We start from the raw sequence: 25172 nt of genomic DNA on the forward strand, positions 1-25172 counted from the left end.
CCAACACGCTAGTCCCCGTTATGTCGACCGCTCACTTGGTGGTTTGGCGGCTAATTGGCATCACCCACCAAGCCCACACATCGGGCGCCGCAAGAACCTACCCCGAAGGTGAGGGTAGCTCAATGACACGCTCAAGTAGAGTTGCTCTTCGCAGCTCCCGTAGGGCGAGCATAATGCCCCTCACAAAGCTCTTCTCTGGAGCAATGCACAAGCTTCTTGCGGGCTTCGATGGAGACCACCACCAAGCCGTCTAGGAGGTGGCAACCTCCAAGAGTAACAAGCACCACCGGCTTGCAACTCGATCACCTAGTGCCACTCGATGCAACCTCATGATGCAATCGCACTAGAATTGCTCTCTCACATAATCGAATGTTCACTATCAAGCATATGCGAGATGGAGGGCTCCCAAGCACTCTCAAGCATGGACACAAAGTCCCCCAAGGTGCTCAACTCTAGCCATGGCCGAGACCCCCTTTTATTTATAGCCCCACGGACTAAACTAGCCGTTACTCCTTCACTGGGCAAATTTTGGGACGATCGGACGCTCCGATCATATCGACCGGACGTAGGACCTCAGCATCCGGTCAACGGATGCTCGCCATGTGTTGCCTCCGTTCAACCTCAGTCGCTTGATTTCAACGGTCAAGTGATGATCGGACGCAGCGGCTCAAAGTGACTGGACGTAGGACCCCAGCGTCCGGTCATTTCCAGTAAGGTTCTAGTCATGACCGAACACGTTCAGTTGGTCAAGATCGGACGCAACATCAATGTCCGGTCCTTCTCCAACTTCTCTGTGTCGCCTACGTCACCATACGTCAGCCTGACTAGACGCACCCTGCCAGCGTCCGGTCACTTTCAGCGCCAGTGTCTGGTCGAAGACCGACGCCTACGCGCTCACTGCTACCACTGACCAAACGTAGGATGCCAGCATTCGGACACTCCGCCGGTGGAGTTTTGAACCCTTGCCTCTGTTTCTTCACCAAGTTGATCCACATCAACTCCAACTTCATCTTCTTTGTAAATGTGCCAACACCACCAAGTGTACACCACCATGTGTATGCGTGTTAGCATTTTCACAATCATTTTCTAAAGGATTAGCCACTCAACTTGCCACGCCACTCAATCCTAGCGATGATGTAAAGTTAGATCACTCGAGTGGCACTAGATGACCGATATGCAAACAAGTTTGCCCCTCTTGATAGTACGGCCATCTATACTAAACCCAGTTATAAACTTCTCTACACACCTATGACCGGTGAAATGAAATGCCCTAGGTTATACCTTTGCCTTGCGTATTCCATTCCATCTCCTCCAATGTCGATGCAACACATGCACCAACACGATCAACAATGATATGATCCACTTTATATCATCACATGATTATATTGGTTCATTGATCTTGATTTCACTTGCTTTTCACCGTTGCCTTCGTCCATCGACGCCAAGTCTTGCTTAAGCTTCACCGCCACACGGTCCATTGCTCCAAAGCCTCCAACTTGCCCTTCACGCTTGCAACCGGTCCATCAAGCCCAGTCATGTCTTGATCTTCTCCACCTTGATCACATGACTCAATGTCATGTCTCATTTGCAATGAGCTCCTTCATCATCATATGTGTGAGCTTTGCAACATCTCCAAGCCATTTTCACCTTCATGGCATATGTTGCTCACACACATGTACCTGTGGACTAATCACCTGTGTATCTCATATAAACACAATTAGTCCACCTAGGTTGTCACTCAATTACCAAAACCACACAAGGACCTTTCATAGTCGACTGGCCCAACACGGCCTGCCCAACTGACCTAGCGAATACACAAAAAGGACCCTATGCTTTCTCAAAACTAACCAGCAATCTAGCATATACTATTCGTATGAGTCACATATTTAGCAATAAGAACCCTATATTAATTCTATTCTCATTTCTCACCTTCTCTTCATTCTCAAAGCAGAGCACTGGCGGGGAATCACCGGTTGATGGTCAATCTTGATCGGGGAAGGCACGATGGCGGTAAGAACCCACTGGTTAGGGGCACAGGGGCCTGCGCGACCATGGCTTGGCCACGGCAAGACCAGAGCCGGCCCATGGTAGCCTGCTCACTCGAGCCATGGCGGCGGCAAGCCAGCAGTGATGGCTCCAGATGGCCGGACAGCGGCAACGACACTCCAGTCATGGTGGCCACGCAGCGGTGGCGTGCGCACTCGAGGAAGAAGGCACAGGCCAAGGCAGGGCTCAGCACGGTGGCTGCAGTCCATAGCAGGGAAGGAAGGGATGGCGCATGCTTGGGCGTGCTTGCGCACATGGTGACTGTGCGACGGATGCAGACATGGTTCGGCTAGAGGGCGCCCAGAGCAGTGGGCCATGGCATGGCCACACGAGAAGCGTGGCACGGCGACAGCTGTGTAGAAGAAGCTTGGCCAGAGAGAAGGGCGTGGTTGAGAGTTGGCCCCTGGCATGGCCCTCCGTGCGACGGTGCAGCGATACTAGGGCGATTCATGCATGGGGAAGGAAAAGGAGGGGCAGCGCTGTGGGAGCTATAGGTCCATCATGAAACCGAGTAGGCTCGCATGCATGTGAAGGAGGCGAGGCTGGCGATGGAGGCTCGGGCGGTAGTGGGCCAGCCATGGCAGGGTGTTGTAGTGCTTCGGGCAGCACGGTCAGCAGCGGGGCTCGTTGCGCTTGCGCGTGTAGTGGCCGGGTGATGACGGGTGCGACCTAAGCCGATGTTGTGGGCTCACGTGTGTGCCTTGCCTGGTGGTAATGGCTCTGGGTTGCTGGCCTGGTAGAAAGAAAAAGGGTAGCAGAGGAGCAGAGCCAGACAGAGGTAGCAGAGGCAAGGTTGAGACGGCTCAGCCTAGCAGAACGCTGAGGCAGACCATGGTGCTGTGACAACAACAATAGCGTGATGGGACAATAGAGGCAGACCATATAGACAAGCAGAGATAGACAGACAAGACCTAGACAGTAGAAAAATAGAGGGAGGGGGAGCAACGCGGGGCTCGGTAGAGTCAGATAGAAACAAGCAAAGCAGGCAGAGATGATGCGACGAAGCAGACAAACGGCGCTTAGCAGGGGTGTGGGCACGACAGACCCATGTGCTCCCATTAAAATTTAGACATGACGCTAGCGAGGGAGAGAAACATAATGGCACAAGCAAATAGACACGCCGGGGTGCAGAGCCACGAAGGGAGACGGGATGGTGAATAATTGCAACGCAAGGCGAGTACGTTGTACGCCGTGCTAGGAAAAGTAAATGAAGCTGCCGCACGATCACTCGTCTGTTACATGCTTTCGCACCAATCATGTTAACTTTGTGAAGCGGCCATATGGATAGCTGTCGCTGGTACGTTACCAACTTATCATAGGGACTAAAACAAGTCTATACTTAGACCAAGGCTATATATATATATTGTTCTATTTATTAATGGATTTTATTTTATTTATAAAAGTTGCTTTTCTTGCTTAATCTAATAGAACAAACCGTTCACTATCTATTGGCTAGAATTGTTGTTCGACATTCCTAAATATCTTTACACACTGAGTAATTTAACTTGGCATTGATTCGAGTCCACAAAACCAAGTCAAACTAAATTCACTTATCACATCAAGTATGTTTTAAATAAAAAATCTGAGAAACTCGTTTCGAAAATTTTCTTAGGCCTAAATCTCGGTGTTAAACGAGCTCATAACACCAGAGGTGTTACAACCAACCCCCCTAAAAATAATCTCATCCCGAGATTCAAAGCAAGAAGCAGAAGAGGGGAAACGCGATTACATTTCATAGGTCAGGGATTACACGAAAGATTACACGACTTTGGATGCTAAACCATACAGGAATTTAAAGTTACATGGCCAAGAGCAACCTAATACAATCGAGACTTAATCTAGAAGGTGAGATAGACGAGAGCAATGGAGAAATAGCAGGAAGATGATTATCCAAAACATGGCGTAGGTCCAACAGATCCAGGAACAGGAGACTGAGAAGTAAAATATCGTAAACCCTAAAACCAAACTAACCAAAGGTAGACTTGAACTTCTTCGAAAACCAAATCCTTCTTCTTCTTAGATTACACCATCACCTCAGACTGATGAGCCTAGTTCTTTGGATGATGATTGGGTCTCGTACCTCTACCCTAAATGCGAGGGGAATGGGGATGAAGAAGAAGAATAGCAAGGACCAAGGGGATCTTATAGTGGCGAACGGAGGTGGGGCGCAACACGCCGGAAGTGGAGGTGGCATGGATAGGATACATAGATGGTTCATGCTATGGGGATAAACTTGGCCATAGTGCGCTTCCTGCATGAGCGGGCAGAGGATAAGGGAGAGGAGAGGAGAGGGTCCGCTCAGCAAGGCAGGCGTGCAGGCGGCCGGGTCCCCAAGAGAAGAAAAAGGAGAGGGGAAAGGGGGGTCCAGTACGAGGGACGAGGCATGGGGGTCGAGAGCCGACCGGATATTGGGGAAAAGGAGAAACGCATAGTGCACAAAGACGGCGAGTGTGGCATGATGTCACAACCATGGGAGAATGGGGGTTAAAGGGCCCGACACAGATGGTGTCCATAGGGCACACAGCAAAATAACTCAGCATGCATAGTGTGGTCAACTAAACACAGGGCTTAGGACATGACTTTCACTTAGGCTTTTACAATCGCTCCCGACTACTCGAGGCTAACTTTCCTTACTACTCTTCTTCTTCTTTCCCTTTCTTACCCACCATATGTACCAACCTCTGTATGAACTGAGAGCACGACATACACGCTTCTGCCAAAATCACCTCCTCTTGTTTACTTTGATAGAACACTATTTCATCAACCCGTTGTGGATTTCCCATTTGAACACCTACATATTTCAAGGAGAATATTTTGTAGAAAAACGGTACCGCGGTATAACTTGGTAAAGGTACTTGGTCAACAACCTCGATACCAGAGCATGCCGAGCAACGTCACCATGTGGTAGCTGTTCCATAGGGAGCCCTTGGTTTTGTCATGGCACCATAAGCTTTTAACCAGGCAACCATTACCAACTTACACGCTATGAAGGCGGTGGGGTCATAGACCACAGAATAAGAGGAGTATTGCAAGATTCAAACAATAAGGCAAATCCAATGGCAGATTTGATTTAAAGAAATTCAAGTGTTCTACTGGGACATCCACAATTAGTCGATGCAGCGTCTTATGTGATCCAATCATGGCTAGTCTATTGGCATCCGAATAGTAACTTCTCTTGTAACCCGCTTAATATCACCCATGATAACTCTAAGCATGTCTCACAAAACCTAAGGGTAGATGGATGCAATAAACACAGCGAAATAACAAAATGCATATTCCAATGGTCTCATATAGGTACAACATACAGGCATTCAATTTTCCATTCACGACGCATCATTCACCTTCCCTACTGGTGGACGACCTCAACAACTACGGATGACAACAATGGTAAGAGTACAATACCGTAGGACGGCGATAAAAAGCACTACTACTACGGATACAACATCTCAAGGCAGCTAATCTACTCAGAACCACACATCTTCATTCCTGGGCTCGGTGGATTCTTCTACTGCCCTGGCTATGGATCTACCTCTTCTCTAGGTAAAGGCTAAGTGAGAGGAACCAAGGGTTCTACTTCTAACACTTTCGAGGGTGGGGGTGCTGGCGGCACTGCAGCACCAATTCTTCTTCTTTTTGGTGGGTGGACAGGGATTCCCTCCACGATCAAGGGATCCTACCGTTCCACCACCAGCATCCTCCGCTTGGCCTTGGTGACAAGGAAGGCCTCACCTAGTTGATGGACATGCCAATCTTCAGCCTGCTTCAGAGCTTCCAACATGGCAGTCTCCCGACTCTCTACAGCTACTGCACTGGCATGCGCTTCGGCAAGCTGCACCTAGAGTATCCTAGATAAGATCTTAGCTTCCTTGGCTCAATGGAGGCACGTCCTTAGCTCTAAGGCTTGCTGATCATACTGCTCATCTAGAGCAAGTAGGTACGTGGTCAGATGCACCATGGTTGGATTGTCCTCTTGTGCATCCTGTCCTTGCAAAGCCTCCATGCGAGCCCTCCATGCCCGCCGATTCTTATCCAAAGGTGGAAAGAACCTCATGGGGGTACGGGCAATGGGCTTTTCATAGATCTAGAAAGGTACCACAAGGCTTTGTGAGCCACAACCTGGTAGGTGTCGATGAAGCGAAACCCAGTTGTGGTCACATTCCAGGCTTCAGTGAGGTCGGGGAACTCTTCACTCTTCCCGATGTAGACGGTAACCTCACACCGCTCGGTTCCATGCTCCTCATACTCACGACCCTCATACTCAGGATGATCTTTGACTTCAAGCTTTTGTAGGGTGGCATGCAGAATTCTAGGAAAACCCTCAATGTTCAGATAGTAACTACTAACCCAAGCTCCTACCATCTCTAGTGGTGGTTGCAAGGAAGGCTGAGTGGAAAGCTTGCTCAAAGAAAAAGCTAGACGAGCTAAAGTGTGCCAAGTGGTGATACCAATGGCTAAGCCAGGCTCTACTTATAAAGGTAGAGCATTCAGTGGTCCTAACATGGTTCACCAGGGTTCGTGCGTGGGATCACTTACGAATAAATCAACTAAATTCCACGTGTTCGAGGTGAGCAATGTTTGAGGCCAATACTGAATAGTACGACTATAGGGTAAGGGTTTGACAAGAGCATAGAAAGGAGGTATAGAAAGACATGGGTCACGACAGGCGTGAACCACGGCGAACGTGAAACACGAAGCCACAATTCAGTGGTAACTCTATAAAAGGAACGAGTCAGTCGTGCACAATATGACACTCGTGACACCTATGGATAGCGTATCTACAAGTAAAATGAGTGCTACAATGCACAAACAGTATATGCATGGATGTACGTCCTATATGTCCTTCCACTATTGCTAGTATATAGGGCAACTGTTCTCATATTTTTGGCACATCGCTCTCTCCCTGTAGCTAATCGATACTATCGGACTATGCTCGAGTCAGTGTACCTGTAGAAAAATTGATTAAGCCTACCTAAGTTAGCAGAGTGCCATCTATTCTGGATACATAAACATAGTAATAGGGCTACTTATATAACTTCGCATAAAGACGTCCTATTCTTTGAAAAGAATCTGTTGTCAAATTTTTATTTTAGAAAATGTTTTCAAAGCTTTATTTCCTTATTTATGCTCTGATACCACCTGTGGCAGAACCGCCTAATCTAATGCCTCCTAGGAGTACCCGTCTTCCATTAGACGCTAAGTACTCAAGGGAGAACACCAAATTACTCGGTTCCGTCGGGCACACCCCAAGGGAGAACCTGAAAATCTACATTTTTCCATCAGGATCACAAATGAGAGAATAAAGCTTACATCAATCTTAACCATTTCTTACATCACTTTTAATACAATATTAGAGTATAATATTTATTATTATAACAGCGGAATGTAATCATATTATCAGAGTTATGAACAATTTAATGTAACAACGGAATATAAACATGTGATTAGAATTACAGCGGAAATAATCATCTATTCATGGCATGAAGAAGCCTTGATATGTAAATTATGACAACAGATTATAAACTTTCATTTATAAAAATATTTAGTGAGAATTATAAATAAAAACTACGATTGCAGTGTAAAGGAAATCCTCTCTGAGCCCACCAGGAGGAGTCCACACACAAGAGTCAGCTCTAGCATCCACCTATCACCTGCAAGAGGGGGAATAAAACCCTGAGTACTCAATTATACTCAGCAAGACTTACCCGACAAGAGGAAAGAAAAGACTTCAAGGATATGCAAGGTTATCTGGCTTATGGGTTTATTGCATCTGTAGAAAGCATTACTAAAAGTACGTTTTTATATTCAATTTTTATTAGCAGTGCGTTAGTTCATTAACTAACCATTCTATGTAAACACATGTGCTACATTCAAGCAGGTGGTAAGCAATCATATTTCCTTTTTCTATCTTTTATCTTTCAATTCTTATTATGGTGCTAGGCCGCAGACAAGCCGTACCGGAACGCCGGTGATTCGCGAATCAATGCCCTCAGCTGGGTACCCTAAAAACACATGCCCTGCTTGTACCCTAGGCACAAGCAGGACCAACCCACTACCCTCCTGTCATGGGGTCTAGGTCCCCGTCCAAACTGGGACTCCAAGCCCCCACCCTTGAGTACTCCCAGACTCAGTGCGGTGCAAGGACCTCCTAACCCAAAAACCACCATGACAGTTGGTTTGGAAAGAGCCAGAATCCATGACAAGAGAGTAACAGGTCTTCCAAGCACCCATACCGAAGTATGTGCTCAGGATAATAAGTCTTTGACTTGCCTAGAGTCTTATGCAACGATCGGTCCTTAACCGACATAGACAGAAAAAACTATGTAACCAAGCTATGTCCCGTTGACCGCAGGACACAACCTCTTACACCCACCAATACACAAACCATATCCCCGCTCAGTCACTATTTTTTCTTTCCACCATTTATATTTTCCAAATGATAATAATATAGTAATATATTTTCTATCTCTCACTAGTGACAGACAAGCACTCAACTTCTACCGGAGTCTTATAGCATAGCAATCTACATGATCCTATCATACTACTAAGACTCATAGGATAAAGATATATATATATGCAAGTGGGTTTCATTCAACTCCTTAAAACTTAATGCACAAATATAATTTAAAGTGTAGAAAAGTAGGGGTTATGCACCGGAGCTTGCATGGGTAAGATTTAATCAGAAGTTAGCATTCCATCATGGCGACCGATCTCTAAAAGCACAATTTCCCCAGTAACTCCCGATAACTCCACGATCCATCGAAGTCCCTATTATGATATGCAATGCGATGCAATGCAAAGACATAATTAATCAACTACAACTGTAACTCGTAAAATACGATTTACGCCTTTCAAGTTAACGAGCTAGTTCTAATGACTAACGTACTAATCTACGTATCAACATTGTTGAGAAAGGTGTCATTCCCCAACAAGTGTCTTAGTTATACAACTCCATGGTGTTTCTTTATCCTGTTCTATCTATTTAATCATTATTCGAAATAGGGCATCATTATCTATCTAGCAAACTAATTATTCTGGTACTACAAAAATTACAGTGAGCAACTAATAATATTAGTCCTTTACTGTAAAGTTTTCATAGTCAATACTATCACCGATTTATCATCGAAATTCCTACAAGTTCACCTTTTAACAATATTAAGCATGTTAAAATAATTAGAGCAACCCTAAAACATACCGAATCTATGCGAACAAAATACACTATTAGATAGATCATGATTTTAGAAACTCAACAAAACTGGTTTAGCATTTTTATGATTTTTCTATGATTTATTTTCAATTTTTTAATAACACTGAATTAATACAATGAAAATCAACACAAAAAGGGCCTACGTGGCTCGGTTTGGACTGCAGACGCGCGCGTGGCCTACTGGCCAGGCGTGGCCCAGTGACGGCGGAACGGCGCGAACGGCCCACGTGGGCGCGCGGAAGCAGGTCGGCCCAAGAGGGATGGCCCAGGGCGCGAGAGCAGGCCGGCCAGAGACCTAGGCGGGGCTCGCATGCTAGTGGCCCAAACAAGCCGGCCCAGCGCGACGGCAGCCGACCGACCCAACGTGGCCTGCCCAACTGACCTAGCGAATACACAAAAAGGACCCTACGCTTTCTCAAAACTAACCAACAGTCCAACGTGTACTATTCATATGAGTCACGTATTTAGCAATAAGAACCCTGCATTAATTCTATTCTCATTTCTCACCTTCTCTTCATTCTCAAAGCAGAGCACGAATGGGGAATCACCGACTAGCAGTCAATCCCGACTAGGGATGGCATGACGGCAATGGGAACCCGCTGGTTAGGGCCACGGGGGCCCCCGTGACCATGGCCTAGCCGTGGCAAGACCTGAGCCAGCCCACGTCAGTCTGCTCGTGTGAGCTATGGCGGTGGCAAGCCGGCAACAATGGCGCTCCAGTCGCGGTGGCCACACAGCGGTGGCTTAGCACGACGGCCACACGCGGCCGCGGTTGGGAAGGCGGCACGGCAGTTGCGGTCCAGAGCGGGGAAGAAAGGGACGGCGCATGCTCAGGCGCGCTCGCGCACATGGTGACTACACGATGGACGCTGATGCAGTCTAGCTAGAGGGCGCTCGGAGCAGTGGGCCACAGCGTGGCCGCACGGTAAGCATGGCACGGCAAGTGCTGCGCAGAAGAAGCTCGGCCGAAGAGAAGGGCGTGGCCGAGAGTCGACCCCCGGCATGGCCCTTCGCGCGGTGGTGCGACAATGCTAGGGCGGTTCACGCACGGGGAAGGAAAAGGAAGGGCAGCGTTGTCGGAGCTACAGGTCCATCGTAGAACCGAGTGGGCTCGTGCGCATATGAAGGAGGCGAGGCTGGCGATGGAGGCTTGGGCAGCAGTGGGCTGGCCATGGCAAGGCGCTGTAGTGCTTCGGGCAGCGTGGTCAGTAGCGGGGCTCGTTACGCTTACGCGTGCTGTGGCCGAGCGATGGCGAGCGCGGCCTAAGCTGGTGCTACGGGCTCACATGTGTGCCTTGCCTAGTGATAAGGGCTCCGGGCTGCTGGCCTAGTAGAAAAGAAAAAGGGAAGTAGAGGAGCAGAGCCAGACAGAGGCAGCCGAGGCAAGGACGAGACGACTCAGCTTGGCGGAATGCTGAGGTAGACCATGACGCTGTGACAACGACAATAGCGCGACGGTACAACAGAGGCAGACCGTAGAGATAAGCAGAGACAAACAAAGACAAGACTGAGATAGCAGAAAAATAGAGAGAGGGGGAGCAACGCGAGGCTCGGCAGAGTCAGACAAAAACAAGCAAAGCAGGCAGAGATGATGCGACAAAGCGGGCAAATGGATGGTGGCGCTTAGCAGGGGCATGGGCACGATAGAGCCATGTGCTCCCATTTAAATTCAGACAGGATGCTAGCGAGGGAGAGAAAGATAATGGCGTAAGCAAATAGACACGTCGGGGTGCAGAGCCATGACGGGAGACGGGATGGTGAATAATTGAAACGCAAGACGAGTACGCTCTACACCGCGCCAGGAAAAGTAAATGAAGCTGTTGCGCTATCACTCGCCAGGCAAAGGTATAACCTAGGGCATTTCATTTCACCAGTCATAGGTGTGTAGAGAAGTTTATGACCGAGTTTAGGATAGATGGCCATACTATCAAGAGGGGCAAACTTATTTGCATATTGGTCATCTAGTGCCACTCGAGTGATCTAACTTTGCATCATCGCTAGGATCGAGTGGCGTGGCAAGTTGAGTGGCTAACACCCTTGAAAGTGTTTGTGAAAATATGCTAACACATGTGCACAAGGTGATACACTTGGTGGCTGGCACATTTGAGCAAGGGTGAAGAAGATAGAGTTGAAAACGAGTTAGTCATGCTGGTTATAGAGTGACCGAACACATCTGGTATTTGGCGACGTACTCAGCGACCGGACGCGTCTGGTGTGAATCAGAAAAAGCAATGTTCGGCAAAGCAGTCGGTCGGACGCTGGCAGCGTCCGATCCGGTGTGACCGGACGCGTCCAGTCATCAGTGGGTGCTTACTGTACTCGACCGAACGCTGAGGCTCAGCGTCTGGTCAGCTTCTAACAGTCATGTTCGGTCGGCCCTGGAGGCTTACTAGACTCGACCGGACGCAGTGGCTGAGCGTCCGATCGTTTTGTGCTGAGCGTCCGGTCGTCTTGTCAGAGAGCTATTTGAGGCAACGGTAGGACACGTGGCGGTCAGACAGCTACCGAATATGTCCGGTATAGCGACTGGACACGTCTGGTATTCGCGATCAGTGCATCCGGTGCAGCGTCCGATGCTGCGTTCGGTCGACCCGAAAAACGCCCAGTAAAAGGGTAACGGCTAGTTTAGCCCTTGGGGCTATAAATAGAAGTGGCCTTCGGCCATGGCTAGTGCTGAGCACCTTGGGGGACTTTATATCCATGCTTGAGAGTGCTTAGGAGCCCTCCATCTCACACATACTTGATAGTGATCATCCGATTGTGTGAGTGAGCGATTCTAGTGTGATTGCATCGTGAGGTTGCATCGAGTGGCACTAGGTAATCGAGTTGCAAGCCGGTGGTGCTTGTTACTCTTGGAGGTTGCCACCTCCTAGATGGCTTGGTGGTGGTCTTCGTAGAAGCCCGCAAGAAGTTTGTGCGGCGCTCCAGAGAAGAGCTTGTGAGGGGCATTGTGCTCGCCCCACGGGAGTCACGAAGAGCAACTTTAGTAAAGCGTGTCATTGAGCTACCCTCACCTTCGGGGTAGGTTCTTGCGACGCCTGATGTGCGGGCTTGGCGGGTGATGCCAATTAGCCGCCAAACCATCAAGTGAGCGGTCGACATAACGGGGACTAGCGTGTTGGCAAACATGTGAACCTCAAGAGAAAAATCATCGTGTCAACCTTGTCCTTCCTATTGGTTTGCATCCCCGTTACACAAGCTTGCGATTATTTTCATATACATTAAGCTTGTGTTGTTGCTCTTGTAATTAGTTAGCTTGTGTAGCTTACTAGTTACCTTCTTGCTTGTGTAGCATAGAAGTAGCTCCCTTGCATGGCTAATTTGGTTTGTGTAACCTTATTAGTCACATTGCTTAGTTTGTGTAGCTAAGTAATTGCGCTCTCTAATTTGGCATTGGTTGCCTTGTTATTGAGCATTGCTAGTGAGCTTAGTTGGCTTTGTACTTTTGCTTACTAGCATGTGTAGGAGCTCCCTTGTTGCTTAAAGTACTAGTGGCATAGGTTTGTGTAACCTTGCTCCTAGAATTGGTTAGGTGAGCTCTAGCTAGCCCGACACCTTTGTTGCTTGATTAGTATCTTTGGAAGGTGCTAGAGAACATAGATAGAGGGGTATAGTATTAGCTAGATCGATCATCTTAATTCCGTACTTATTTTGGTTAGCCGACGTGATTAATTTTAGAAAAGACTATTCACCCCCCCCTCTAGTCCGCCATCTCGACCCTACACCTAGGTGGACTAATTGTGTTTATGTGAGATACACAGGTGATTAGTCCATATGTACATGTATGTGAGCAACATATGCCATGAAGGTGAAAATGGCTTGGAGATGTTGCAAAGCTCACACATGTGATGATGAAGGAGCTCATTGCAAATGAGACATGACATTAAGTCATGTGATCAAGGTGGAGAAGATCAAGACATGACTTGGCTTGATGAACCGGTTGCAAGCGTGAAGGGCAAGTCAGAGACTTTAGAGCGATGGACCGCATGGCGGTGAAGCTTAAGCAAGACTTGGCGCCGATAATCAAAGGCAACGATGAAAAGCAAGTGATGTCAAGATCGATGAACCAATATGATCACGTGATGACATGAAGTGGATCATATCATTGTTGATCATGATGGTGCATGTGTTGCATCAACATTGGAGATGGAATGGAATACGCAAGGCAAAGGTATAACCTAGGGTATTTTATTTCACCGGTCATAGGTGTGTAGAGAAGTTGATGACCGGGTTTAGGATAGATGGCTGTACTATCAAAAGGGGCAAACTTGTTTGCATATCGGTCATCTAAGTGCCACTCGAGTGATCTAACTTTGCATCATCGCTAGGATTGAGTGGCGTGGCAAGTTGAGTGGCTAATCCTTTGAAAAATGATTGTGAAAATGCTAACACACATACCATGGTGGTGTTGGCACATTTACAAAGGAGATGAAGTTGGAGTTGATGTGGATCAACTCGGCGATGGAACGGAGGTGAGAAGGGTTTGAAACTCCACCGGTGGAGTGTCCGCTCGTAGAGTGTGGATAGTCCGACGGTGCCACCAGCGCACTAGATAGAAAAGATAGGGTCTCATAGAGTGTACCGGACGCTGGTCACGTAGTGACCGGACACTAGGGTCATGCATTCGGTCAATGGCGACAGACAGCGTGTAGGCGTCGGTCATCGACTAGACGTTGGTGCTGGAAGTGATCGGACACTGACTGTGTGTGTTTGATCAGGGTGATGTGTGATGACGCAGGCAGAGCAGAGAAGCTAGAAGTGACCAGACGCTGGTGCTGCATCCGATCATGACCGACCGGACGTGTTCGGTCATGTTTGGTACCTTACTGGAAATGACCAGACGCTGGGGTTACTGTGTCTAGTTAGTTCAAGCTGCTGTATTCGGTCAATAGATGACCGTTGAGATTGAGCGAACAGCATTTGAAGAAGGGGACATGTGGCGTGCATCGCACGACCGGACGCTAAGGTCCAGTGTCCGGTCGATCGGACCAGAGCGTCTGATCATCCCGACTTTTGCCCAGTGAAGGGGTAACGGCTCTATTTGTTCATGGGGTTATAAATAGAAGCCATGGTCGGCCTTGGGCCGGTAGTTGAGCACACTAGAGCCTTGGTGGCTTATGTAGTAGTGCTTGGGAGCCCTCTATCTCACATATACTTGATAGTGATCATTCGATTGTGTGAGAGAGCGATTCTAGTGCGATTGCATCGTGAAGTTGCATCGAGTGGCACTAGGTGATCGAGTTGCAAGCCGGTGGTGCTTGTTACTCTTGGAGGTTGCTACCTCTTAGACGGCTTGGTGGTGGTCTTCGTTGAAGCCCACAAGAAGCTTGTGCGGTGCTCCGGAGAAGAGCTTTGTGAGGGGCATTATGCTCGCCCCACGGGAGCCATGAAGAGCAACTCTAGTTGAGTGTGTCATTGAGCCACTCTCACTTTTGGGATAGGTTCTTGCGGTGCCCGACGTGCGGGCTTGGCGGGTGATACCAATTAGCCGCCGAACCACCAAGTGAGCAGTCGACACAACGGGGACTAGCGTGTTGGTAAACACGTGAACCTCGGGAGAAAAATCACCGTGTCAACCTTGTTCGTTCCATTGGTTTACATCCTCGTTACACAAGCTTGTAATTACTTTTGCATATATTGTGCTTGTGTAGTTGCTCTTGTAATTAGTTAGCTTGTGTAGCTTACTAGTTACCTTCTTGCTTGTGTAGCATAGAAGTAGCTCCCTTGCGTGGCTATTTTGGTTTGTGTAACCTTGTTAGTCATATTACTTAGTTTGTGTAGCTAAGTAATTGTGCTCTCTAATTTGACATTGGTTGCCTTGTTATTGAGCATTGTTAGTGAGCTTAGGTGGCTTTGTGCTTTTGCTTACTAGCTTGTGTAGGAGCTCCCTTGTTGTTTGAAGTACTAGCGGCATAGGTTTGTGTGACCTTGCTTCTAGAACTGGTTAGGTGAGCTCTAGCTAGCCCGGCACCTTTGTTGCTTAATTAGTATCTTTAGAAGGTGCTAGAGAACATAAATAGAGGGGGTGTAGTCTTGGCTAGACCGATAGTTTTAATTCCACACTTGTTTCGGTTAGCCGACGTGATTATTTTTAGAAAGGACTATTCCCCCTCCCTCTAGTCCGCCATCTCGACCCTACACCTAGGTGGACTAATTGTGTTTATGTGAGATACACATGTGATTAGTCCACATATACATGTATGTGAGCAACATATGCCATGAAGGTGAAAATGGCTTGGAGATGTTGCAAAGCTCACACATGTGATGATGAAGGAGTTCATTGCAAATGAGACATGACATTAAGTCATGTGATCAAGGTGGAGAAGATCAAGACATGACTTGGCTTGATGGACCGGTTGCAAGCGTGAAGGGCAAGTCAGAGACTTTGGAGCGATGGACCGCGTGGCGGTGAAGCTTAAGCAAGACTTGGCGCCGATAATCAAAGGCAACGGTGAAAAGCAAGTGATGTCAAGATCGATGAACCAATATGATCACGTGATGACATGAAGTGGATCATATCATTGTTGATCATGATGGTGCATGTGTTGCATCAATATTGGAGGAGATGGAATGGAATACGCAAGGCAAAGGTATAACCTAGGGTATTTTATTTCACCGATCATAGGTGTGTAGAGAAGTTGATGACCGGGTTTAGGATAGATGGTTGTACTATCAAAAGGGGCAAACTTGTTTGCATATCGGTCATCTAAGTGCCACTCGAGTGATCTAACTTTGCATCATCGCTAGGATTGAGTGGCGTGGTAAGTTGAGTGGCTAATCCTTTGAAAAATGATTGTGAAAATGCTAACACACATACCATGGTGGTGTTGGCACATTTACAAAGGAGATGAAGTTAGAGTTGATGTGGATCAACTCGGCGATGGAACGGAGGTGAGAAGGGTTTGAAACTCCACCGATGGAGTGTCCGCTCGTAGAGTGCGGATAGTCCGACGGTGCCACCGGCGCACTAGACAGAAAAGATAGGGTCTCATAGAGTGCACCGGACGCTGGTCACGCAGTGACCAGACACTAGGGTCATGCATTCGGTCAATGGCGACAGACAGCGTGTAGGCGTTGGTCATCGACTAGACGTTGGTGCTGGAAGTGATCGGACACTGACTGTGTGCATCTGATCAGGGTGATGTGTGATGACGCAGGCAGAGCAGAGAAGCTAGAAGTGACCAGACGCTGGTGCTGCATCCGATCGTGACCGACCGGACGCATTCGGTCATGTTTGGTACCTTACTGGAAATCACCAGACGCTGGGGTTGCTGTGTCCAGTCAGTTCAAGCTGTTGTGTCCGGTCAATAGATGACCATTGAGATCGAGCGAACAACATTTGAAGAAGGGGACATGTGGCGTGCATCGCACGACCGGATGCTAAGGTCCAGCGTCCGGTCGATCGGACCAGAGCGTCTGATCGTCCCGACTTTTGCCCAGTGAAGTGGTAACGGCTCTATTTGTTTATGGGGTTATAAATAGAAGCCATGGTCGGCCTTGGGCCGATAGTTGAGCACACTAGAGCCTTGGTGGCTTATGTAGTAGTGCTTGGGAGCCCTCCATCTCACATATACTTGATAGTGATCATTCGATTGTGTGAGAGAGCGATTCTAGTGCGATTGCATCGTGAAGTTGCATCGAGTGGCACTAGGTGATCGAGTTGCAAGCCGGTGATGCTTGTTACTCTTGGAGGTTGCTACCTCTTAGACGGCTTGGTGGTGGTCTCCGTTGAAGCCCACAAGAAGCTTGTGCGGTGCTCCGGAGAAGAGCTTTGTGAGGGGCATTATGCTCGCCCCGCGGGAGCCATGAAGAGCAACTCTAGTTGAGTGTGTCATTGAGCCACTCTCACTTTTGGGATAGGTTCTTGCGGTGCCCGACGTGCGGGCTTGGCGGGTGATACCAATTAGCCGCCGAACCACCAAGTGAGCAGTCGACACAACGGGGACTAGCGTGTTGGTAAACACGTGAACCTCGGGAGAAAAATCACCGTGTCAACCTTGTTCTTCCCATTGGTTTACATCCTCATTACACAAGCTTGTAATTACTTTTACATATATTGTGCTTGTGTAGTTGCTCTTGTAATTAGTTAGCTTGTGTAGCTTACTAGTTACCTTCTTGCTTGTGTAGCATAGAAGTAGCTCTCTTGCGTGGCTATTTTGGTTTGTGTAACCTTGTTAGTCACATTACTTAGTTTGTGTAGCTAAGTAATTGTGCTCTCTAATTTGGCATTGGTTGCCTTGTTATTGAGCATTGTTAGTGAGCTTAGGTGGCTTTGTGCTTTTGCTTACTAGCTTGTGTAGGAGCTCCCTTGTTGTTTGAAGTACTAGCGGCATAGGTTTGTGTGACCTTGCTTCTAGAACTGGTTAGGTGAGCTCTAGCTAGCCCGGCACCTTTGTTGCTTAATTAGTATCTTTAGAAGGTGCTAGAGAACATAAATAGAGGGGGTGTAGTCTTGGCTAGACCGATAGTTTTAATTCCACACTTGTTTCGGTTAGCCGACGTGATTATTTTTAGAAAGGACTATTCCCCCTCCCTCTAGTCCGCCATCTCGACCCTACACACCCATGTCGGCGTCTACCTCGACACCGAGGAGGCCGAGCACGCGCGCATCAAGACCTTCACCATGGACCTCCTCCACCGCAGCGCCCATAGCTGACCCATCGATTTCCGCATCGGTGTCGGCGCCATGCTAGACACCGTGGCTGGCGCAGCAGATCCTACCCACCTAGAAGGTCGGCCTCATCCAGCCGTTGGAGGAGCTGCTCATCCACTCCTTCCCACCGTCGTCCTTCCTCATCTGGTCGGGCTACTACCTGCTCTACCGCTTTGTCAAGAAGCATGGCACTGAGACCGTCGCCTACGCTGAGATGCAGCACGACATCGACAAGAAGGATGCCATCAACAACATCCTCTTCGTGCTTGGCTTCAACGCCTTCGGCGGCTTCTCCATCTTCCAACCCTTCCTCGTCACCAAGGTTGGTGACGCCGCCAATGCCACGGGGCTGCGCCTGCGCCTATGGGACAAGGTGTAGTGCACCATGGACAAAGACGCCAACGCTGGGTTCGGGTTCACCGTCGTTTGGGAGTCCATGCCACTAGTGCGGTCCACGGTGTACAAGATGCTCCGGATGCAGCCGCCGGTCCCGCTGCAGTTCGGCCACACGCGTAGGGACTTCGTGCTGCAATCCCACGGTGGCACCACGTACCAGGTGTCCAAGGGCGAGGTGCTATGTGTGTACTAGCCGCTGGCGATGCGGGGCCCTGAGGTGTTCAACTGCCCCGAGGAGTTCATGCCAGAGCGATTCATCGGCGACGACGACGCCAAGCTGCTATAGCACCTCTTCTGGTCCAACGGGCCGGAGATGGCATAGCCGGTGCCTGGGAACAAATAGTACACCGCCAAGGAGGTGGTGGTGGACACAGCGTGCATGCTACTGGCCGAGCTGTTTCGGCGGTACTACCCGTGGTCGCGCCCATGTCGGCGTTGGCGAACTGCTGTAGCTCGCGGCGGTGCTGCTCCATCTCATTGGCCACGGACTCCACGTGCTGTAGCTATTCGCCTAAATGGTCGTTTAGCCCATTTAAACACTGTGTAAACGCTACACGGTGGTGCGCCGTTTCTGTTTAATCACCCGTTTACCCTGTTTAATTGGCCGTTTAGCCCGTTTAATAGGACGTTTTGCCCGAATAATGGCTAAACGGTAGGTGACCGACTGTTTACCGTTTAACGTTTAGGAAAACACTGCCCGCTGTAGGTAAGGCCGCAGCACGTGGGGCGGTCGTGGCGGTGCACGTGCGGCACCAGACGCTCGCCGCACCCTCCGTCGGCACCGCCGTCGCCCGCTCTGGTCCGTGCGACTGCACGAGGCGAGTGCCGAGGATGTTGCTCCCTCTGTCGCACGCACTCGTGGCGTCACTTGTGGGGCGCCTCGACCGAGCTGTTTTGGCGCATCTCTGGTGGCCTAAGCACCTCCAAGTTGAGCTGCTGGTGCTTCTGCTTGCGCGTAGAGGAGTGGTGGAGCCAACCACCGGAGCAGTGCTTGACGCGCTTCTGGAAGGGGAAGAAGAGGGAGGTGTTTTTTATAAAATTTATCCTAGTCAGCAGCTACATGTAGGGGCATGGACCTGCGATGCACGACTTAACAAGTTCAGGGAGCTGGATTTCGAGTTTGAGAGTTCGTGGACCTAAGTGGCATATAGCTATAAGTTTAAGGGCCGCCAGTGTATTTAACTCTATATATGTGCTATGAACAGTACGTGTCTCTGATGAAAAATATGAGTGACATTAAAAAGTAGACGCGTCACTCTTACGATCCTATCTAAGACGTGTCTTATTAACATGCGTCGCTTGTTATATGCTATCAGTGACACGTTAGGTTGACATGAGTCACTGATATCTAATTATCAGTGACGCGTACTGTCAGTGTGTGTCGCTCATACCTCCTTATTAGTGGCTCATACCTCATTAGTGACGCGTATTCTCACTGCGTGTCGCTCATACATCGTTACTAGTGATGCGTATCCTCAGTGCTGAGTCGCTGATATCCCCTTATTAGTGACCTGTTTTCTCAGCACGTCACTGATACCTCATTATCAGTGACGCTTTTTCTCAGTACGTGTTGCTACTATACTAAGATCAGTGACGCGTGTATTAAATACGTGTCGCTGGTATCTTCACATCAGTGACATATTTTTACGCGTCACTAATTTGTCCACATCACGGACGCAACGTAAGTGACGCGTCTTTTCCACGTCACTAAAGACCCTCTGGACGCGTCACTAATTAGCTTTTCTGGCATAGTGTCTGTGTCGAGCTGAACACACTCTGCCGACTATCTACTTGTGTGGCAACTCTAGCTCTTCATATCATTGATCATTACTTGATTAGCTCGCTCTTTATTTCCTAGGTCCGGAAATTCGAGGCCTAGGACAGGGGTTGGAAATTCTGAGTTAGACCAAAATTTCCGAACTCGAGGTTCAATACGAGCTAGCTGATTTTCTGATTTAACCTATTCACACCCCTTGAGGCGTTGTAGGCACTTTCACTTTTAACATAGTACTCTCTTCGTCTCTAAATATTTATCGTTTTAGCTTCTCGAGAAACAAATTTGACTAAATATATATTAAAAAATATTAATATTTATAATACATAATTAGTAGCATTGGATAGATATTTGAATCTAGTTTTTTAATAAATTTATTTGGAAATAGAAGTGTTGCACGTATTTTCTATAAATCAAATCAAAGTTATCGACACGTAAATCGTGGCGACAAACGTCTAGGGACATAGGGTTTACACGTTTGCACTGGCACAGTTGTTAGTCCTAGTACATATCAAGTGCAGAAGCATCCGAGCTGGATCAATCAAAACTAAATATGGACAAGAGCAGCATCTATTGTCAAGCGTCAAATCTTATGATATTAAAACACATTAAAATTGCACGTACATAAGTTCACATAGGACCGGACCGGATACTTAACAACCCAACACTTGGTGCATGCATGCATCATCAGTTACATGCATGCAAATCGAACGCACCCTATACCATTAAGCAGCCATCCATCGGTGCATGCAGCACTGGCAGCGAAGCGAAGCGAGCAATAGATAGATCTGAATTAAGCAGCAGCTATTGCAGCTACGTACTAGGCGTCCATTCGCACCGGGTACTGGTCGATGCAGTCGAGCCAGGGGCTGCGCGCAGGGCGGCGCACGCGGCGGACGGCGCGCCACACCGCGCTGTTGCACTTGAAGCCTGACCCGAAGGCGAGCTGCCAGACGCGGTCCCCGCGGCGGACGCGTCCCTTGGCCTCCAGGTACGCCAGCTCGTACCAGATGCTGCTGCTGGAGGTGTTGCCGAAGCGGTGCAGCGCGGCGCGGGAGGCCTCCAGATCGGCGTTGCGCAGGCCCAGGTTGCTCTGCAGGTGCTCCAGCACATCGCGGCTCGCCGCGTGCATGCAGAAGTGCTCGAACGCGCGCTTGAAGTCCGGGATGTAGGGCGCGGCGGCGGAGGCGTCCCCGGGCGTGGTCGGCGGCGGCGGCGTGGAGGCCTTGGACGGGAACAGGTGGCGGAACAGCACGCCCGCGAAGAAGAGCAGCTGCTCCGAGAAGGGCAGCACCAGGGGCCCCAGGGTGGTGATGTTGGTCTTGAGCGCGTGTCCGCCCACCTCCAGCAGGTCGCGGCTGATGGACAGGCCCTTGATCCGCTGCTCGTCCTCCTCCTGGTACACGGAGCGGAAGGCGCGGTCGTCGGCGCCCTTGTGCGTGCGCACCACGTGCTCCAGCTGGTACTTGGCGCGGTGGAAGTCGCGGCGCCGGTTGGACAGCAGCACCGCCGCGCACCCGGCCCGGAAGAAGGCATTGGGGATGAGCATGGAGCGCCGCTTCCCGGGGTACCACGTGAAGGAGACGGCCTCCGTGCTGACCACCACGGCCAGGCCCGCGCCGCTGGCCTGCAGCATGTCGCGGGCCAGGTCGGTGGCGATGACCCCCGCGCTGCAGCCCATGCCGCCCAGGTTGTAGCTCAGGATGTTGCCGCGCATCTTGTAGTGGTTCACAATCATGGCAGACAGCGACGGGGTCGGGTTGAAGAGGCTGCAGTTGACCACCAGCACGCCCACGTCCTTGGGCCGGACGCGGCACTTGTCGAAGAGCTCGTCCAGCGCCGCGAACATGGCCGTGGACGCCTCGGCGCGGCCCTCCTTCATGGTGGCGCAGTTGGCGTTGGGCTCGAACACGCAGCGCGGCATGTACGACTCGTCGCCGATGCCGGACTTGGCTAGCAGACGCGACTGGAACGCCAGGCTGTCCTCGTCGAACTTGCCGGACTTGCGCGCTAGGTCGATGAACTCCGCCTTGGACACCTGCACGTGTGCACATGTACACAACCATCACTTCACAGCATGATTATTATATATACACTGCATCGTCTACAACTGCATGCCGATCCATCCATTCTGTTAGCCTCTGGAACAGAGGAATTCCACAAATCGTTCTGGAATTTTATGAAAGTCAGTTCGATTTCATCACTAGAAAAAAGCGTAGAATTCAGGAAAACAGTCCCACGTTTCAAAAGAGCCTAATAATCTGTTAACAGGAGTACCATCATACTGAGATCTTTATTATCCATTAATCATAATAATAATATACACCCGTTTGGATTACTGCTCATTGATTGCTGGGCCGATGGACCGAGCGCCCAACCGTTCGTGATGGGTGTGACCGAATGACCTGTGACCTCAACCCAACGGAAACCGTTGCTATCCTACCTGCCCCGGCCGGCCCATTCATACCGGTGGGCCCCGAGGCCCACTGCTCATCTCTAATGCACTGCGTGCGATGCCATCGACTTTCGTTTGGCTGTGGCTCGTCGTAAACGATCGTAAATTTTCAGCCGGAACAGTATTTTTCTCTCACACAGACCAGCCAGCAGTACTTCTTCACGAACCAGCAACAATATAAACCAGTCAACCGAACATACTGTAATAACATTGGGCCAGTCGTATCCATCTAGTGCAAACTTAGCGCTGACTCTAAAAAAGGCTGACTCTAAAAAGTCTTTCAGGCACATTACATGCTGATGATGACTGATTATATATGTTGATTTTGCTAAAAAAAATGTACAGATAACCAGCCTATTCGTTTGTTGGTTTTAGTCATGGCTTATCAGCTAGCCAACAGTGTTTTCCTCTCCTCTCACAATAAACCAATACCAGCCGGGCTTATCAGCCCGAAAACCAATCAGCGAAGAGGCTGGTTGATGGGTGGAGGAGGGGTTGGAAGGATAAACTCATGAGAGAGTAGGGTTTTCATTTGAGGCATGTGGATGTGCTCTGTCGGTGTATTTATGGATGCCACTGTCTGAAGTTTCTGCAACATTTATGGGCCTTCAATTGGTGGCAGCTGGCCGATGCTGTAACCAAGGCCCAGCACGGCCCTGCAATGGTACTTTGTACTACTACTACAGCAGGTACGGGTATGTAGTGGTAAGCGTGTAGATTAGATTGTACGTCCACCGATGTGACAGGCTACAGCCCATGTTTTCACTGATCCTGCTACTGCTACCCATAATCAAGTTTTTGTCTCCTTCACAAAATGTGCACAATCTTGTAGTAATAGATCGGGACCAAGCAAATAGGTATGGGCACACAGTGCACCATGCATGCTTGACCAAGTATTAGATGCCCTTATAGTAAGATGCAACAACTCAATTAGTAATGATCACATGTTCACTTCTGGGACTCATGAATAACCTCCCTTCTAAGGATCGAAGCTATACAATAATTACGTGTTCCACTTACACATGCATATAATTCAGCCGGAAATAAAACATCTATCCCAAGACAAGAGATGTCATAGCCTGACTCTGATCCAATAATTTATCTCATATAAAAGTAGATCAGATGTGGCGTAGTATGTTCCTTGTACATGCATGTGCGTGTGAGCAGCATGACTATCAAATGTGTGGTAACTGGTAAGTAGTACTAGGAGTTTAATTATATCAACAATAAAAGAAATTAAAGTAAGTCAGGCTAAGGAAGAAAGTAAACAGGCCTGAAAAGCATGTTTACTACTACATCTAGCAGCATGAGTATCATATTTCTTTGCATGCAAATCATATATAGCTAATATTGATAGATAAGAGCAAGAGTATGTAGGCATGCGCGCACGCACCTTGAGCTCGTCGGCCGGCTTGTAGCATGCGAAGTCGATGAGGTAGACGGGCCTGGGCCTGGACATGATGTAAACGGAGATGGTGAAGGCGAGGACGGCGAGGAAGGCGAGCACGGTGGCGAGGTCGTAGGTGGCCTCCCCCCACACCTTGCGCCACAGCTCGTCGCGGCTGAGGCTGCCCACCTCGGCGCCGCACACGAGCACGATGACGGGGATGGTGGCCAGGTACACGCCGTGGCTGATGAGGTAGTGGTAGCCCAGGCGCACGTACTTGAGGTTCACCGACTGCGGCGCCTGCTCCTCCCGCGCCATGGTGGCTGGTCGCAGTCGCGGGATGGATCGGATCGGAGAAGTGGTAGTGAGAAGTGAGGGGGGGTGGAAAGGGTCCAGCTAGTCCCTTGATATATAGTAGTACTAGCAGCAGGAGAGGAGGAGGAGCAGCGGGAGCGGCCGGGTAGGGGAGGAGATGGCGGGTGGGTGGGCGGCGATTAATGCCGTTAGAGGGCAGGGCAGGGACGGACACGGACTATTCTGATGGAGGGGGGAAGCGGGAGCTCCCGCCCGGGCCCGGCCTTCCTCCATGCATGCATAACGGGGCTTGCAGGCATGCTCTTGCACCTGTTGCGTGTGACCATGCATAACGTGTTTGCTACTCGTGGGCAGAAGAGATACGCATGCTTTGCTTGCTTTCATCTGCATGGCATGATCAGGTACACCAGAAAATGAATAGAACGCCGGGATTTTTGCATGTCCTTGTGTTTTTTGTGTTTTACAAGTAAAAATGAATTGATTCTTGTTAAATTTCTGTACAATTTAATTTCTATGAAATTCTTGGGTTCAAAACAAACCCTTAGGCCGAGATTCCGCTAAAAAAATGACGCATACTCACTCCGTCCTAAAACAAGTACACATCACGTATTTAGAGAAGTTAATGTATCTCAAGTTTGACTAAATATATAGAAAAATACTAATATTCATGATATCAAATAAGTATTATAAGACTAGTTATATTATATAACTTTTTATAGTAAATCTATTGAGATATATAATTGAAGTTAAATTTAAAATGACTCCTCTATATGAGGTGTGCACTTATTTTGGACAGGGGAGTATATACTTGTTCTCGTATTCTTTTCTTTTTAAATACAGTATGAACATAAACACTCAGAGCTCGCCCATTGCATGGTGTACACTCCATCCTCAAATCACGTAAAACTAGTCTGGAGATAAACAGAAGTCCGCACTGAAATT

The 25172-nt window shown here is 49.0% G+C and overlaps 1 protein-coding gene and 1 pseudogene across 1 annotated transcript; one reads left to right on the plus strand and one right to left on the minus strand.

Annotated features, from left to right (window-relative positions):
* Window positions 1-19365, plus strand: part of LOC136537398 (probable inactive linolenate hydroperoxide lyase) — a 30960-nt pseudogene extending 11595 nt beyond the window's left edge.
* Window positions 19366-20644: 1279 nt separating this feature from the next.
* Window positions 20645-24308, minus strand: LOC136535614 (3-ketoacyl-CoA synthase 10). Its single transcript, XM_066527938.1, has 2 exons — window positions 23922-24308; window positions 20645-22111 (listed from the first exon to the last, which is right to left on the minus strand). Exons 1-2 carry the CDS (start codon window positions 24231-24233, stop codon window positions 20894-20896), a joined length of 1530 nt encoding a protein of 509 aa, XP_066384035.1. The 5' UTR covers window positions 24234-24308; the 3' UTR covers window positions 20645-20893.
* Between the last annotated feature and the right edge of the window lie 864 nt (window positions 24309-25172).

Source organism: Miscanthus floridulus, chromosome 2 (genome assembly GCF_019320115.1).
Source record: "Miscanthus floridulus cultivar M001 chromosome 2, ASM1932011v1, whole genome shotgun sequence".
Taxonomy (NCBI): domain Eukaryota; kingdom Viridiplantae; phylum Streptophyta; class Magnoliopsida; order Poales; family Poaceae; genus Miscanthus; species Miscanthus floridulus.